Here is a 17,862-nt window from a genome sequence, read left to right as displayed (position 1 = left end):
ATAGACATCCAGAAAACAATGTTCCAGTGTGGTCTGACCAAAACAGAACCTAAAATTTGCTTCTCTTTAATCATGGATCAGACCCTTTACAGCCGCTGTGGTCAAACAGTCTGAGAATTAATAGAATAAGTTGCTTTCAACAAGCTAACAAGTTCTCATCTCCTAAGGAAACCAAACCAAAGAAACACAAGACCAGACCATCTTAAAGGGAACCTGGACTACTCCAATTTGGACAAGAGCATTTAACTCAGGTGGTCCTCTTGGAATATTCCAATCAAAACCAGAAGTTACTAGTGCTGGTTACCTTCTTGGCTTTACTTGAAGTAATTTCCAGGAACTGCTTTCAATATTATTTTTTTAAAATTGAGGGGGATAATAGACCTAGAGCTAGAAGGAACCTCCAGAGTTCTAATCTATTACAGTACAGGTGAATTGAATTTTGGGGACTCAACTTGTAATTCACAAATGAGCTTGATATGTAACTCAGTCCTGTAAGGAATGCTTCTGTCAAGAACCTAACCCCACCATGATCCACCAACTTTATTTGTTTTTATATATTGCTTTAAAGTAAAAAATCACTTGAGCTCTAGGTTGTGAGTTGGTAGACCCAAGTTCTAGTCCTAGCTCTGTCTGTCAATAAACATGTGACCATCACTGAGTTACTTTCCTCTGTAAGAGATAGGACTATTATAAGCAATTTGTGACCTTTTTTTTTTTTGGTTTTCTTGGGGGGGAAGGGGGAGGAGTGAGGAATAGTCCTTTTCCTTTCTTCTCTAAGAGTTGATTCTATCTCTAGTCTCTAACACTAGAGGGCATAAGACCAAGCTAGAGTTTCATTATGGTGAAAAATGTCCAATAGTAATGAGATTTACTGCTACTGGGAAAATCCAACTAGCTCCTTCTCGTAGCAACTCCCATTTCTGTATCACTTTCAGTTTTAACAAAGTATTCCCCACCCCCATCTGAGATGTAACAGATGATCTACTAGTGGACAATGAACTAGTTAGCATCTAGGGATTCAGTCTCAGGTGGGGCGACTCACATGAATTGCTCTTTCTCTTACAGCATCAATCTGTCAGTTATTTACTAACCTTCAAAAGACTCGATGAAAAGTCCTTAATCTTACAGGTTTAATATTTTGGTTCAGATATATTAGTTACCCATCTAATTTTTTAAAGCGTTTATTTCAATAGGGTTAAGTAAAATTAAAAAGGAGTTAATAGTTGGACATTCAATTCAATTATGATCATGTTCCTTCCATACTTTGAACCAAACACTCTACGGTGGAGTAATAGAAATTCTTTCTATCTACTGCTAACTCTCAGAAAACTGTTCAATAAACCTAAAACTTGAGTCAGAAAAATTTGGGATGACTCCATACTGGCCACCTCTGATGGGACTGGATGTCTAGATTGCTAAGCAGTCCCAACTTCAAAGAAAAGATCTACTAGTAGTATTCTATCATTTAATTGGAAATATACATTCTTTTAGATACAGGGATTGTTTCAAGCTGTCTTGTATCCTAGGCACCCACCCTAGTGCATGGCATAGTGCGCATTTAATGAATGCTTGATTTATTTTGTGATATATTTGCATGGATTAGGCCTAACAAAAAACTTACATGGAAGACAGTTAAAAGGTAGCTCTCTTCTAAGTATGTAGACTACATGAACAATGTCTGAGATTAGCTCATTTTCAGTCACCATACCTAAACTCTTCAGGGTTCAGCTCCTCCGGCATTATTCTGTTCAACATATTTAAATTGGTGTACATGAATCATTTGAAATATATTTAACAATTCCCCAATTCTGATAGGTCTACTAACCATCTCCTTAATCATCACTACCTGGAAGAAGCACAGGAGCATTATGATGTGTTAAAGATTTTGCTTGCATTTTTAAAGACAAAAAAAGGAGGGTTTTACAGTTTGTGAGCTAGGGCAGACTAGTAGACAGTTGACCCCTCACTCTTAAGGGTATTTTTGTCACATGTGCTTGTGCACGCGCGCACACACACACACACACACAATTTTCATTAGTCTTCATGAAGTGAAGGATCACTACATTTGGACCAACATCACAAGATGCTTTTCATAGAAAATTTCCAGAAGGAAATGAAGCATTCTCTCTCCAATCCTGCTCCTATTACTTCCATTCAGTGAGATGTGTACATTCCAAATAAAAGACTTCTTAGGAAGATAATTGAAACCACAAATGCAGATTTTACAGAAAGTTTATTTTTTCCAATACCACAAGGGACATACAAGAGCAGTGCTTTCTCTGGACAGTCCTGCAGACCAGACCAGTTTCAAACTATATACTATAGTGGCCCCAGAGGACATAGTGAAGAAGGAAGAAGTTCAAAACTGCTTGGGCTCTCTGCTCCCTATCTTTGGTAAACAGGCTTTTGAAATTGTCAACTTAGACTTGCCAATATCACATTTCAAATCACCACTTTGTTCTCTCTCACACGTCGTATCATAAAGTTGCCACAATGGACTGAAAGAAAGGTGGGTAAGGTGTGTAAGGGGGGAGAGGTGAAAGGGGCAGGTAAATGACCCGACTCAACTCAATGAAATGCTGTTGCCATACAAATTTTATACTTCTTACAGAAGCACTCACATAAGAAAATTGAAATTAAACAGGATAGTCAAGTATAACAAGAAAGGATATAAAAACTGGGAGCGGGGAGCAGATAGGGGGACAGATAGAGAAGTGGAGCATGAAGACAAACAGGTAAGCAAACTCACAAAAGATTGGCTGGGGACAAAAACCTTTATACCCTTTTTATCTTCCCAATTCCACCATCCAAAGTCAGGCCAGCCCAACCCACAGAGCCACATTTCTAAAAATCATCAGGCTCACTGGGCCCCTTTAAGTTCACTACACTGAATTCACTGTGAGGATACTCCTTGTGCTACCCTAGAACCCCACAGCATTAATACTGTCCAGGACAAAGGGCACCTCCTTATAAATGTTCCTAGAGATTTGCCATATGTGGCAGCAAAACGCCACAGCTTCAGAATTCATACCTTTAAAAAGAAGGTGCTAAGGAACCAAATATATTTGCTCGGCAAGGTGTGGGCAGGCTGTCCTTGAAATTGCACCTGCAGTCAGTCTGCCCACAATTCCTTCTGTGGGTGAAAGTTTGGCAGATCAGATCGGATAGGAAAGCCTCCTTGAGCCCACCCCTCACAATGGGTGGACTAGAGTACAGTGGCTCTGACTACAGATGTAAATTAGTAACTAACACCATCTGAATGCAATACTGCTGAAGACTGAAAATAAGGGAACAGACCTTTATGTTCTATGTACAATACATCCATTTACAGAATTGGCCAGTACTGTGTACAACATATAAATACATGATAAAACATTAGAGATGCATAGAGTATACTTACAAGAGCCAAATATTTCACTTTATACATCCAAGAATAAAGAGTTAAAAATATAAAAATAAGAAACACACACTGCTTTGAAATGTAAAATGACTTTCACATACACAGGTGCGCTCTCACAGCAAGTCCAAAATGGCCTGGAGAAGGTCTCTGAGGTGACAAATCACTTGCCATTCTACTGAACTCCTGAGTTACAGGGTCTTGAGACAGCAGCAGTGGCCTTTCAACAAAAAAAGCTGGCCGCCTTCCCTCCCAATTCTCAGCCCGTAATTCAGGCAGATATAGGATTCCTTTAATCCAGCAAGAGATGTCAAGGCAGGAAAACTTCCAAATTTGCTTCTCAGGAGTGGAAGGCAGGAACCACTCATGTTGAAATTTCCCAGGGTCAAAATGGCTCCATCTAAGTGTAATCACCTAAAGGTGGGTCAATAGCCCTGCTTGGCAGGGCTGAGAGTTACTGCAATCTCACTCAGTTCTAAGGAGTTCACAAATTGTCCCTTCCTTAGGAGAGTGGGGGAGGGGGCAGAAGGGCAGTCAATAGGGGAGGAAAATGCTGACTCGTTGCAAAGTAGCAGAAAAACAGGTGGCAAGAAGAAATCAAGTGGAAGACTGAAATTGTTCTGTTTAAGCAAAGTAGGTCCTAACCTAACTCAGCCCCTTGTAGAGAACTTGGCCTTCTAGCTCCTCTTACCAGTTCTGCTGAAGGTCAATTGGCTTCAACACAGGCGCCCACTGGAGGCAGGCTGCCTCTCAAAGTCAGGATTTAGACTCGAGAGGCACAACAAGGTCTCCATGATGGTATCGAGCTAAGAAAAATCCCTCCAGAAGAAAAGATCCTTTGCAGATCCAAGAAGCTCAGAAGGCTTGAGCATTGCAAATTTGGGGGAATGCAGGAAGTAGTTCCTGATCAGTGTAATATTGTCTCTATTATAACAAATAATATTTCCTTGTGTACAGATTTCAAATCATTATCAAAATACACACACTAAATATACAATTTTTTTTCCATGGCCATAATTTATTATCTCACCACAAGGCACAATACACAAAGCTTTGAGGGTCCTATACAGTCATCATGACAAAATGCCCCACAGCCTTTACACATAATCATAGCTTTTAGGCTACAGGAGCATTTGAGTGAGATTTCTTCCATGTTGCTGCTATCGGTGAACATTTGCACAGAGAGAGATGCACTGTGGTTTGCAGCAAAGTTTGCTTTGTGGCTTAGCTGCATCACACTCCCAGCGAGGCTTCTGGGAAAGGTTGGTGTGCTGGATGAATAATTAAAACTGGTGGAATTCAACTGCAGCTTAGAAAGTTTCCCATAAAATGCCTGCTTGATATTGAGCTGGGAGGGGATGGAAGAAGGCTCTAATGGCTGGTTGAGCCCTTTTCCAGGTTCCCTGGGGAGCTTGAAGAATGGTAAATCCATGACAAGGGGCATCCCTTGAAAATGCTCCATCAGTTCAAAAGGTTTGTGGCCAATGGCTTTCCTGTTCTCTGCATTACTCTTCGGTGGGCCACTCCCACATGCCAACACGTTCTCATTCTTGATGCTGCTAAAAGAGTTGGAGGGCTGCTTTGGGGACCATTCTGTTCTTGTTGACTGGACTCCTCCTACTCCAGATAGCGTGTTTTTGTTTAGTCCCGGCTTCCTACTAGGAAAAACTGGCTCCGTGGTAGGGATATTGGGAGGTACTGGCTCCACTGATCTGGAATGATGCAGGGCTATGGCTGTGCTCCCAAGGAATCCAGACCCAAAAAGCTTTTTCCCTTGTCCACCAACATAATTTTTATCTATTGGGGCCCCACAGATTTGATTGGGACCAACAGAGATCACATTTGGAGTCAAGAACCGAGGTATCCTTGGGACAGTTTGTTTTCCTGGACTTCTACCCAGAGTTGAATCTACATTATTATGTTGCGGCAGGTTAGGGGATACAGTCAACTCTTTTTGCTCTTCAAAACTGAAGGAAGAGAATTTATCTTTGGACTCTACTTCTTCCAATTTCCCTGAAGCTCCCACTAGATTTGCTGATGGTGGTGGAGAACTTGAATTTGAGACAACCTTTGAGTTCTTTGGGGGAGTGTCAGGGAGAGTCTGGTTACCTTTGGGCTTGGGAAGCACTGCCTCAGGATCATGGCACTCCTGTGGAAGCAGATCCCTTAATGCCCTTGGGGAAATAGAGCTAGCACTTTTTCTTCCAGCAACATTTCCACTTGTCTCAGGATCAAGAGTGGATTCTCCAAAACAATCAATACTACTCTGCTCCATGTTTTCAGATAATGACTGCATAGCTTCCAATTTAGTGGCACTATGTGCTGCTGGCAGGACATTCTCAAGGGTCAAGTTGCCCTGAAGCAATTGCATCACTAGTGGATTGTTAGTCTCATCTGATGACACAGGTCGGGCAAGGCATGGAGACCCTGGCTGTTTTTCAGAACTGACTTGTGGTAAGGATTCAGTTGGCTTCTGTGGGACAGATCCATCAGATACATGAGATACCCAGCTTTGAAGCTCAAGCCCTTTGCCCACTGAAGTTACTGAAGGCAAGTCTCCCTTGCATGGCTCTCTATTAATTTTTAAAGAAGAATCAGATTGATTCCAAACACATTTCTCAGTCATGATCCCAACTGATGATCCATGCCCTATAGTAGCTTCTTCAGTGTTGGGTTGGGGGCCCAAATCTGGATCTGTCTCTACACTGGCTTCAGTTAATTCAGCTTCCAAGTCAGAGGCTGTGTCTGTTGACTCACTGTGGGTACTCAGTGTTTCACAGTCTCCATTAAGTTTAAGTCTTTGAACTTCTTCAATCTGTTTACAGACATTAGTCATATCTCCTTCTGCGGAGAGTTCCCAAAGCTGAGGAAGGCTATCAGAATGATTAATGCTATCTTGGGTAGCAGGGTGGCAACCAAGTAAATCCAATACTTGAATGGTAACCTTTTTCTCTGGGTCACTTCCACTGTAGGGTTCAGTAGATGAGGTGCTTTCCCTAGAGTCCACTTCTTGCTCTTGCACTGTCTGGACATTTGATGGGTCAGATAACCAAGGAGCTACACTGTCAGCAACAAGAGCTTCATCTTTCAAGTTTTCTTGGCTGTCATTGCTTTCCTCTGTGATTGAATTTGTATCATTAAGTTCTACTTCATTCAATGGTCCAACTTGCTGCCTTTCATCCAATAACAATTCAGGAACTAGACTGGCTACCAATGAATGTACGGAGTCCTTCACAGTGGAATTAGAGTCCAAACTTAGGGTCTGGTCAGCTACTTTTTCTAAGACAACTTCTACCTGAGACTGAACAGAATCATTCTCTGAGAGAACCATCTGTCCCAATTCTTCACCCTTCCCTTTCTGAGAAGGGGTACAAGACTCATGTTCAGTCCTTACATCACTAGGTAAATCAGGCTTCTCACTTAACCTATCATGTACCAGTGTGTCAGAAGAAGTCTGGACCATAGCATCATTTGGCTGGCTATGAGAAACAACAGTGAAAGGCGGTAGCACCTGTTCTGACTCACTTGTGAGGATGTCAGCAACTCTGTGAAACATACAGCCTTCCTCTCCAATAGGAGAGGACAAGTCATCTTTCCCAGCTAGCAGCCAGTCTCCTTCAGGAGTACCCGTTTCTAACAGGGTTTGCTCCCCGTCGAAGACATGACCAGGCGGCAATAGTTGTGTTCGCTGTAGATTTGGCGTACACCTTCCGTGAGTCCTCTTGGCTCCCCTGTGCTCGGAATGGTCACTAATCTCACCTCCACCGCCTCCTTCATCGGTGTTCCCTCCACCACCTCCCCCTGGCCCGCCCCCACCTCCGATAGAAGCTGTGGCGGCTTCTCTCTGGGCTCGGGCTTGCAGAGCGCGGGCCTTAATGTCTGCGAGGGTTCTGGCACCAGTTCTGCCCCGGCTGGAGTGCTCTGTGTTGGGGACAATCCGGGGGCATATTTGGTAAGTGGGCTGACCTTTAACCACCCAGGGCGGTTTGATACGTGAAAGTTGAATCTGAAATGAAAAGAACCAGAAAATATTTTTGATTTCCTTATTGTATGTCAGATATACATTTATCCCCTTCATCTCATGTACAACTCCTAAACAAATTACTCAAAACGTTGAAGTAAAAAAAAAAAAGAAATATTAATAGCTGTGGTAACTACCTTTAATCCCTTTCTCAAAAAGACTCTTTTCAGGCATTTCCTCCTAGACTGGCATGACATACTTCTAAATTTAATTTCTAGTGGGATCATGAGAGTCACAACACAAATAAATCTAACATTAAAATGATGAAAATTTAATAGGGAATTCAACATTCTAGAGGTAATTTGGATAGAATGGTCCAAATTGATGAAGTAATGAACCTTAGTCCCTTTAATTATGTAAGGGTTCCAAAAATGTAAGATAGACTAAAGGATTATTGCAGGGATGGACAGAAAAATGCAGAAACAATGATTTAGCTATACTAGAGAAAATGGATATTCAACCTAAAAAAACTCTTGTCCCCCAAACTAAAGTCTATCTAATACATAGTACCCAAGCCCTTAACTGCCTGTAAATGAGACCCTATAAATCTCATGTTCATCCACATCAATGTGAGTGGGAGCACTCAGATGTTAAGTAGCTATTAAACAAATCCTTACCCGGATTGGCGGGACTTTGGGCTCCTCTTTAGTAGGCTGCGGCTTTTCGGGGTGAACACTTTCAATTGTGTTACGAAAGGACTGACGATCTTCAAGCCGGGGCTTCTTTTCGGGAAAGGAGGAAGCAGCTGACTGCTCAAAGGACTTCCGTTTCTGGTCTTTTGTCTCCTGGTCAGTATTCTCCTGGGGCAAGCTAGGAATTCTGCTGAGAGTGGGAGAGGCTAAGGCCAAGACCTCCGAACTATTTTGGATCCTGGCAGTCATGGTCACAATTGGTGTCTCTGGAGTATCTGGTTTTAATTCTGTAGAGGACACACCAGGCAGACATGAACTGCTTCCTTCTGTCAAGTCTGTTTCAGCCTTTTCTTCCTTATAAAGGGAGGAATCTGGCACCACAGGTGTTGTCTCCTTAGAGGCTTCTGTTTGTTCAGGTTCATGTTTCTTATACAGACTTCTCCTGGCTCTGCATCGAAGGTCTGGCCTAGAGCGTTTCTTGAAGTGGCCATCCCGCTGACGTGTAGCGGGACTACGTTGTGGTCGAATTGTTTCTCCTGGAACGCACAAGCCACCCTTGAGTTCAGTTTCCTCTTGGCTAGAATTATGCTGCAGTGACTCTTCTCTGGTCAAACCCAACCTGCAAATGAATATCATGTAAAGGAAGTTATGGGCCAAAAAGATTTTTTTCATTTTATGCTTTTCCTGAGCATAAATGGGTCAAACTATCTTTGAGATGGATCACATTATAAAAAACTTTACAGCTCAGAAGGGTCAGAAGACAAAGTTTAAGTGCAAAGGTAGCAAATGCTAAAAAAGTTAAAAGGGGAATCTGCACAGTATCTATTACAGAAAAACTACATGGACACTGTATAATATAAGGTCTTTAAAATGAGAGTTCCCAAATACTGTAAGCTCTCTTACTAGGGCATCCTCAAGTGCTTCATCCACTTGTGTGTGTGTGTGTGTGTGTGTGTCTGTGTTTGTATGTATGTGCATGTCTCTTTAAGACTTTTAATTTATCTCCCTTTGAGACAAAATTAAAAGTAAATAACTTCAAAGGCTTACTTCTGTCCATAGTAATCTTCAAAGAACTTTTCTTTCCACTGTTCTACTTTCTTTTCTTTCTCCATTTCTTGTCGTATTCTGACTTGCATCTCATGAGTAAATTCACCTGTAAAGGAATAAAACTCTCCTAATGAGTGAGCTATCATCATCACTTGGCTGTTCTCCTGGTACACAAATGCCTTGAGTCTGTAAAACCTATGCCCTCAGGCAAATGGGGGGGGGGGTTAGAAGACAGATTCATGTTCTTCAAATCCCCTCTGTCCTCTTCATGCTTTTCCAGTCTCCTCTAGAGAGAAGAGGTTCAGCTCACAAATAGCTTCAAGAGAAACTCACTCCTCCCCAGAGAAATCAGCCAATCAACAGCAAACAGCACATTTTGTCAAATGAAACCAAGAACTTTTTCCTCCTTCCCCATAACAATAAATGAAAGAACCTAAAGATCACAGAGTCAACGTGTTTAATAGTTTAAGAAATCAGATTATACTAGGGTGCAGGGGTCAGAAATAATAAGTGTTCTTTCCACACAACACTGCCTACTTAGTATAATTTAATTCTAATGTTTAACAATGATTGAAATAAGGAGATTACTAATCAGATGCTAAAGATAAAGAGATACAGAAGAAATGCACAAATAAGTTATATAACAATATACAAGATAAAACAAGACACAATTTTAACCATGAACACCCACCAATCCATTTGTATTGTTAATAAAGACTAATGGTTGGAAGAAATGAAGAAAATGGACTTTAAATTAAAAGAATATAACACTATCCATGATCCTATAGCAAACATTATCTCAAGCTACTCAAGATGGTGGTATCTACCCACCATCAGCCAAGCGTTCCCGCCAACTCTGAGCCGCATGGGTGAAAAACTCGTTATTCAGAGCACTGCTGCTGAGTCGCATCAGGCCATCTGTCCCAACCTAGAGGGATCAATGTAGAAAAAGATACTTAAATCAGAGAGAAGAAAAAAGCCTCAATCAGAGACATAAAGGAGGGGAACCACTCAGTTCTACCTGTCTGTCCACCTCAGGCAGGAGGAAGAGGAGTTGTTGCTGGAAATGTGAAGGAAGGGCATTGAAGGTTCGAGAATTTATTAGGGCACGGAGGTTTGTGTTGACAAGGATAGAACCAGGCGTCTCAAAATCGATCTCCTCCCCTCTGTTGCGCTTCATTTGCCCTGCAATGTTTGAAGCAAGAAAGAAAACAAGGTATGTTTCTCACCACCATATTCCAAATAAAAAATAGAGAATTTATGCTCAGAGCTGAGTAAGCTGTCCAGAGAATTCATCCAACACTGTATCTTCATCTCAGTAGATCCATTTCAAAGCCCTCTTCTTTCCAGGCTACTTCTGGGAAGGATATTTGAATTTGTTCTACACACTAATGCCAAAGACAAAAATCATGCTTATGCTCTAGAGTGTGTTGATGTCAACAACACCAAAAAAAAAAGACTCTATTTGACTGGACAGCTAAACCAATGGCCAATCATTAGGTAATAGCAGATTGGACTGCACTTGAGGAATAAAAGAGAAAGTCTACGAATAAGCCTTGCAGAAGGATCACATCCTCAAAGGATCACATCTTTCCTCATTTTAAAAATGAGAAACAGCACCAGAGAGGTCAAGCAGCACAAAGAGGAATTCAAAACCAGGTCCCGACTCCAAATCTAATACTCTTTCTACTCCATACCAGAAGACAGTGTGTACAATGTGTACTAGAAGAAATGAAAGGTGCAATATTAAGATGCTATAGACATATTTATACCTAGACAAAGAACTATCTATACAGAATTATTAGAATTAGATGGAACTTCAGAAAAAATTTAGCTGAACCACCTTCAAGTTTATAAATGTGGGAAAGTTAAGGTCCACAGGGGATGGATTTGTGCAAGGAAATCTAACTAAAAAAAAAAAGCAATTCTACAGGAAGAATGGAAAGCTATAGAGGTCAGAGAGGGGGAAGAGTGGGTCTTAGCTAAAAGATGACAATAGTAATAGTTACAGCACACACAGATGAATTCCTAGTTAAGCAGGGCTTCCAACCACTGAGACCTCATTACTGCCAGAGTGGTAAAGAAAGCTTGATAGTTAAGATAGCTTCTAAATGAATCCAAATGAATCTAAGCTCCTTAAGAGCAAGAACTTTTACAATTTTGTGCTTGGTATCTGAAAACTAGTAAATGCTAAATAAATACTTGCTGACTGATTCGAAGAGTAACAATAACTCTTATATAGCTCTGAACACATATAGCCTCTTTCACAACCAAATGAGGTAGATCGAAAAAGTATTATTACCCTCATTTTATAGATGAAAAAAGCTAAGGTTAAAAAAAGGAAGTCATGTTACCATAGCTAGGCAAATAGAAGAGCCAGGAATGAAGAACAAATTCAACTAATAAACCCATGATGGGTTAATTCACCAGCAAAGCAGCACTTTTGTTCAGTATCTGGACTTGTTTTGAGTCATGGGGAGAATGTGGCAATGGGTTAACTAGATTCCCATTTCAAAATGTGAGAGCTTTTTATCCTAAAATTCAAGAATCAAATTCACTATCTAATAGCATTGTTGGGAAAATACAACATGCTTGATGGCAAAGAACAAAATTACACCTCAACAAACCACAAAGCTTTCACCATGAAAAAAACTGTAATATCAATACTACCATCACATTAATGTAGCATTTCCATATATATGTTATTCTGTTGACTAGGTTGAGAGGAATGATTAATTACTTAAAAAAAAAAAGATAAGCAAGTTCAACAAAGAATAAGAACTTTAAGAAATCTGGCAAGTGGTTATTGATGAAAAAAAAAAACCCAACAACCAAAACCTAATATCAGGGGCGGCTAGGTGGCGCAGTGGATAGAACACCAGCCCTGGAGTCAGGAGTACTTGAGTTCAAATCCGGCCTCAGATACTTAATAATTACCTAGCTGTGTGGCCTTAGGCAAGCCACTTAACCCCATTTGCCTTGCAAAAATCCCTAAAAAAAACAAAAAACTAATATCAGAATTCTTCACTGAAGACAGAATGATATAGTAGAAGATCACTGGATAAGGAGATGGAGGATCCAGATTCTAATTTTTTAATGAAAAATTACACATTAAATGACCATATTTATAGGCAAATCAATTTCTAACAACCCACCTGTTGCTGGTTTCCTGATACCTCGCAAAATCTGGGGAGGATCACGGGTAATTTCCACCCGATTACGCATGGCAGTGTTGCATAGGGCCAGGGAGCTACTGCTGCTGCTTGAAGTGCTACTGCTTTCTCCATCAGCATGTCGTCCAGAAAATCCTAAGAGTAAATCAGATCACTGGTCAAAATACATCAAGCAAGAGCCAAAATATTCTATAGACTGATCTGTGGCCTTGTTGAATATTTAAGAAAGTGTAACTATATTACCTGTGCTTTTGCTTCTGAGTAGATAATAAAAAATTCAGTATATCCTAATTTGCTTCAGATAAAATATTAATTTAGTCTTAAGAATCTGACTAATTTTGTATGAAGCCTCGATTTTCAAATACTCTTAGAACTTTATGAGACCCAGGTCATCTAATCTAAATCTTACCTGAAATAGGAAATCCTCTACAATATCCTATAAATTCATCTTCTGCTTCAATGCCACCAGAAATGAGAAACTCACCACACCTCCCAAAACTGCCCATTACATACTCAAACAGTTCTAATCATGAAAAAGTTTTTCTTTATAGTGAGATTAAATACCTGCCTTTCTCTATTAGTCTTAATTCACCCCTCTGGGGAAAAAAATCTAATATATTTAATCCCTAGCAAAAGCCAATAGCACTCTTAAGACAGCAATCAATGCTCTGCTGAGAAGATTTTTCCTTCAGCCAGGTCCTTTAAATGATTTTTACATGGCATGGATTCCAGTTTCCTCCCATCCTAAAGCTTGGCAAGGACAGGAATGGATCATAGATTGTTAGATCAGAGATTTAGAACTACAGGCATATAGACCAATCCCTAATTTTACAGATGAGGAAACTGAATAGTTGTGATCTGTCCAATAACTACAAATCCAGGACTTCCCCCAAAACAATGTCTAGAAGAATTCTGCCCAATAAGAAATGTGCACATACCTGATGCAGATTCCATGTGTGCACCATTTACTTTCAGAGGGGTCAGGACAACTCGAGGTAGCATCACTCCAGTCTTTTTCTTCGGTTTGCTTGTCTATATTTTAAAGAAAGAAAAATTACTGTGCTATATCCCAATGTATCATTCCCTCTTTTTACTTCTTCAGATACTAATGAATTTTTCAATCAGATCAGATTATCATTATTTGATACAAAATGTTTTCCATATATTTTTTCCTTAGAACTTCCCAACAACCTCTGACATAAAAAGTCTATTAAATAGTATCTTTTTAAAAAAATAAGGCAACTAAGACAAGAAAAAATTAAGTGGTTTGCCCTAGGCAACATAGTACAAGGCAAAATTAGAATGTGAACCCAGATATCCTAAGTCCACTATACCAATCTGCCTTTTAACATCACACTTAAAAGATAGAAGACAGAACGTCATTTTACTCACCCTATAGAGTTCCACAATCCTCAATCATACTATACATTAGGAACCCTGACTTCAACTACACATTTTCCCATTCTCTAATCATTCCTACCTGTGAAGCAGCTCTGTACATCTCCCTGGTAGTAGAGATAGTTCTACCTTGAGACTCTGTAGAACAGGAGGCATTGGAAGAGGTTTCATCAAGAGATACTGGAGAAGAAAAAGTAGAAGTTCAGCCCCTAAAGAGGCTCTTCATAGTTTTGTAGTCACTGATGAAGATACTTACCATCATTGTCACCACTCACAGTGCTGGCTTCATTCGATCCACAGCTTTCTACATCTGCTGTATCCTCTAATTCTTCTCCCTCAGGCACAGATGGATTTCTAGACCACTGTAGGGCATCCTTCTATAAAAATCAAATCACAAGTAATGTAACCAAAGTCAATTAGTAATCCTTAAGTTCAAAAGACACATTCTAATTCCCAATTTCATATTGCTTCTTGGAGAACTTAGTATGTTAGGATGCGTTGATCTCATCACCAAATTCTTTAGACATGCATCCCCTGATATTATGAGCTTAAACATTATTATAATTAAATATGAACATGTTAACACTTACTTTTGAAGGGAAAATTTAAAAATATTTTCTTTTTCCTATCCTTTTACCCACAATGGAAGGTTTAGAATTCATAATTCGTTCATTTAAACACCATTTAAGTACCTGCTACATAATACTGTGATGGGCTCCAGTAAGTTAGAGGAATAATTAGGATTTTTCCTTCACAGAACTTAAAATTTAATATGGGACTCATACAAAAACTTACCATAATTATAGAACAACTTAGAATAGGAGGAGCAAATTAAGGAAAAGAAAAAATTATGGAGAATACTATGTTCTCTCAGAATTTTTTTTCTTGTCACCACTTAAACCATCAGAGTAGAACTGGACTGAGTTAAAGCACATGGCTTTATGACCAACTGAAAATCTGAATTCAAATTCTAGCTTCAGGCACATCACTTAACCTCTTTGTCACCTAGTTTTCCTTTACACCGCCTCTCCCAAAAGAGAGTTATACAAATGTCAATCATCATTATTAGTTTCTATAGAATCTCTAAATTATTTTTTTCAAAATCTTGAGTTAATGATCTACTCTTCACCCTGTGACCTTAGAATGGGGGAAAAATTTCATTCTTTGCATATAATCAACAAACTGAGATCTGCTGCTTACTTAAGAGTTCATTTCCAATAACTAGATCAAATTTCCCTCTTTGTTGAATCAACTCAGTGACTAAGTTCTCTCTTCATTTTAAAAACTCAACTAGTAATTCCCTAATTCCTCCCCAGGCAATTATGACCTTTCTTTTCTATGGCAGTCATCATTTACTGTCAGATCCATGAGTATAGAGTATATAAAATTTTGCATTTTCCCTAACATAGATATCTGAACAGATTTAAGGACCTAATAAAGGTATATTAAATACTTTCCTTCTCTCTGGTAGAATGCAGTAGAAATGGTCAAATATGGTCATTGGGGTTTTTTTACTTAACTGTTTTTCTCTGTCATGAAGGAAGAGTTAAATTGTTGAGTAAGAGAGTGGTATTTCCAGAAATGATTTTTAAAAAATACAATACTAATAAAAACTTTTTTAAAGGGATGGCTAGGTGGCACAGTGGATAAAACATCAGCCCTGGGGTCAGGAGTACCTGGGTTCATATCTGGTCTCAGACACTTAATGATTACCTAGCTGTGTGGCCTTGGGCAAGCCACTTAACCCCATTTGCCTTGCAAAAAAAAAAAGATGTGTTTAGGGGTGGCTAGGTGGCACAGTAGACAGAGCACGGGCCCTGAAGTCAGGAGTACCTGAGTTCAAATCCAGCTTCAAACACTTAAAGTTACCTAGCTGTGCGGCCTTGGGCAAGCCACTTAACCCTATTGCCTTGCAAAAACCTAAAAAAAAAAAAGATAGGAAGGAGAAGAGATGATGCATGAGACACACGATACCTGTCTTTAAGTGTCTGAAATACTAAGGTAAAAGATTCACTTAAAATTTTTCACCAAAATTGAGAAGGAGGAAAAGGGGCTAAAAGAAGGAAGGGGCTGGATAAAAGGAGACTGTGCTCAGAAACAAAACAGACTTTTATAGATGGGAGAGGGTTAAAAAAGGAAAAATATTAGAGAATAGGATAGAAGGAAACAGCAATAATAATCGTGAATATGAATGAAATGACTTCAATATTATACTAGAAATCCTAGCTATAGTAGTAAGACAAGAAAAAGATAGAAAGAATAAGCATAGGCAATGAGGAAACATGCAGATGACATGGTCAACTAGAGAACTCAAGATAAAATGGAAGGGACTGCCCAGGGAAGCAGTGAGCTCCATTCACTTTGCTTGAGTTCTTCAAGCAAAGCCTGCTTATCAAGTCTTTTTTAAAGGGCATTTGCTTTCATGTTCAGGTTGCATTAGGGGGCCTCTGAGGTTGATTCTACCTGTAAAGTTCTGATACTGTTTGCTTTTCCATTTTGTCCCCCTTAAGGTTACTGAACTAATTCATGTACCCTGGGAAGCAAAATGTTTTTCAACATTCTAAAAAGAAAAATATATCTTGATATTTTATAGTAATACTAATAAAAATAAAACTGATCCCCACCCATCTTAAGTCACACCAGTCTTTTCATATGTTTTGGGTGGCAGCTTGGTTTTGTGGGATTTTTTTTTTTTTAGTACACATTACAAAGTCTCCAAGACATCTCTGATTTACTGAAAAAATTACAGGGGGGGGACAGCTGTTTCCTTAGCAATTATGGAGGCTTGACATAAAATAATACAGACATATTTTACTTAACCAAAGTCAGATTATGATGCTTCCGTGTGGTATAAAGATGACTACAAGTTTTTGAAACCTGTTCCAGGTAAAGCAAGATCAAGTCTTGGCAGGTCTTACCAAGCCAGAAAATCTTTTGACTAGGAATCTATTTGAAAAACTGCATGTCTGTTATATAAAAGAGAAGTAGAGTTCTAATTAGGAAAAACAGGTTTATCACCAATATGGCCCTAAATTGATTAAATTTTTGGTCACAGCAATTCATTAAAAGTTTGCAATCTATTGACCCGCCAATCCTGATAAAATAAAATGAATTCTTGAAGCAGAAAAATAATAACATTTTATGACATGTTTCTGAGAAAACACTGGTTAAAATTAAGTAACCTTAAAGGGACATCTCACAATTGGTTGACAATGCAGTAGTGTTTGGCTACATAATGTGTTTAAAGGCCTTACTGGGTAAACAATACTCAGAGACACATTCTATAAGTAGATTCCTATAATCCTTCTAGTCATACCGTGAAGCCTTTGATACTTCCTGGGTAAAAGAGTAATAAGAAGACACATACTTTGTACAGGATTCTTTTTGGGAATGAACTTTTAAGCCTTAAAATGCTCTGCTCTTCCTAGCTTCCAAAACTCTACTAAAGGTACTATCATTCTTCCAGTCAGGATCCTTAACTCTTCCTCGCCCTCAATCCACACCCAAGTCACTTCTAAGTCCTATCAATTCAATATCATCTCATCTACCTCCTACTCACCTGCAAGTTCTCATTATTTCTCATTTGTACTATTTCAAGTTTCCTAATGGGTCTTCCAGATTCATATCTTTCTTTATGGTACTCCAACTGCCTAAAAGCTGAATATGCAAAAATCCTAAAGCACAGGTTTAACAATATCACTATCAGGCTCAAGAGGCTCCAGCAGTTCTCAGTCTCCAGGACAAAACACTAACCTGCTGGTGATTTTTAAAACCCTCCACAATATTGCTCTTTCACTATTTTTGTGTATCTCTCTGCAAATATTCCATATTCTAGTCCAACTGGTCTGCCTATTTTTCACATATAACCCTCTATCTCAAGTCTTTGTGCCTTTACAAAAGCAGTCCACCATACCTGAAATGTGATGTGGCTTGGTTGAATTTTTCCCTTCCTTCAAAGTTCAGTTCTAGTTGTTACCCTGTACAAGAGAAGCTTGCCTCTTCTCTCTTCAAGTGCACTCTCATTGTAAATTATTATATGCAGTTGTTTCAGTTGTGAACAACTCTTCATGACATTACTTGGGGTTTTCTTGACAAGAATACTAGAGTAGTGGGCCATTTCCTTCTCCAGTTTATCTTAAAGATGAGGAAATTCAGGCAAAAAGTAGGCTTAAATGACTTGGCCAAGGTCACATT

General features: G+C 39.4%; 1 protein-coding gene across 3 annotated transcripts in view; it reads right to left on the bottom strand.

Moving 5' to 3' along the window:
• Positions 1-539: 539 nt before the first annotated feature.
• Positions 540-17,862, bottom strand: part of ASXL1 (ASXL transcriptional regulator 1) — a 74,693-nt gene continuing 57,370 nt past the window's right edge. For 2 of the 3 annotated variants that reach the window (XM_074211869.1, XM_074211871.1), the window contains exons 4-12: positions 13,925-14,045; positions 13,751-13,848; positions 13,209-13,302; positions 12,253-12,405; positions 10,119-10,282; positions 9,929-10,025; positions 9,098-9,203; positions 8,036-8,669; positions 540-7,403 (exon numbers count right to left, since the gene is read on the bottom strand). In XM_074211869.1, the coding sequence (XP_074067970.1) occupies positions 4,419-7,403; positions 8,036-8,669; positions 9,098-9,203; positions 9,929-10,025; positions 10,119-10,282; positions 12,253-12,405; positions 13,209-13,302; positions 13,751-13,848; positions 13,925-14,045 (4,452 nt within the window). In that variant the 3' untranslated portion in view covers positions 540-4,418. The remainder of the gene's footprint in view (positions 7,404-8,035; positions 8,670-9,097; positions 9,204-9,928; positions 10,026-10,118; positions 10,283-12,252; positions 12,406-13,208; positions 13,303-13,750; positions 13,849-13,924; positions 14,046-17,862) is intronic. The other variant, XM_074211870.1, reaches the window with a different exon arrangement.

This window comes from Macrotis lagotis, chromosome 1 (genome assembly GCF_037893015.1).
Source record: "Macrotis lagotis isolate mMagLag1 chromosome 1, bilby.v1.9.chrom.fasta, whole genome shotgun sequence".
Classification (NCBI taxonomy): Eukaryota; Metazoa; Chordata; class Mammalia; order Peramelemorphia; family Peramelidae; genus Macrotis; species Macrotis lagotis.
The sequence above is the reverse complement of the archived record's forward strand: the minus strand, read 5'-3'. Positions and strand labels throughout refer to the sequence as shown.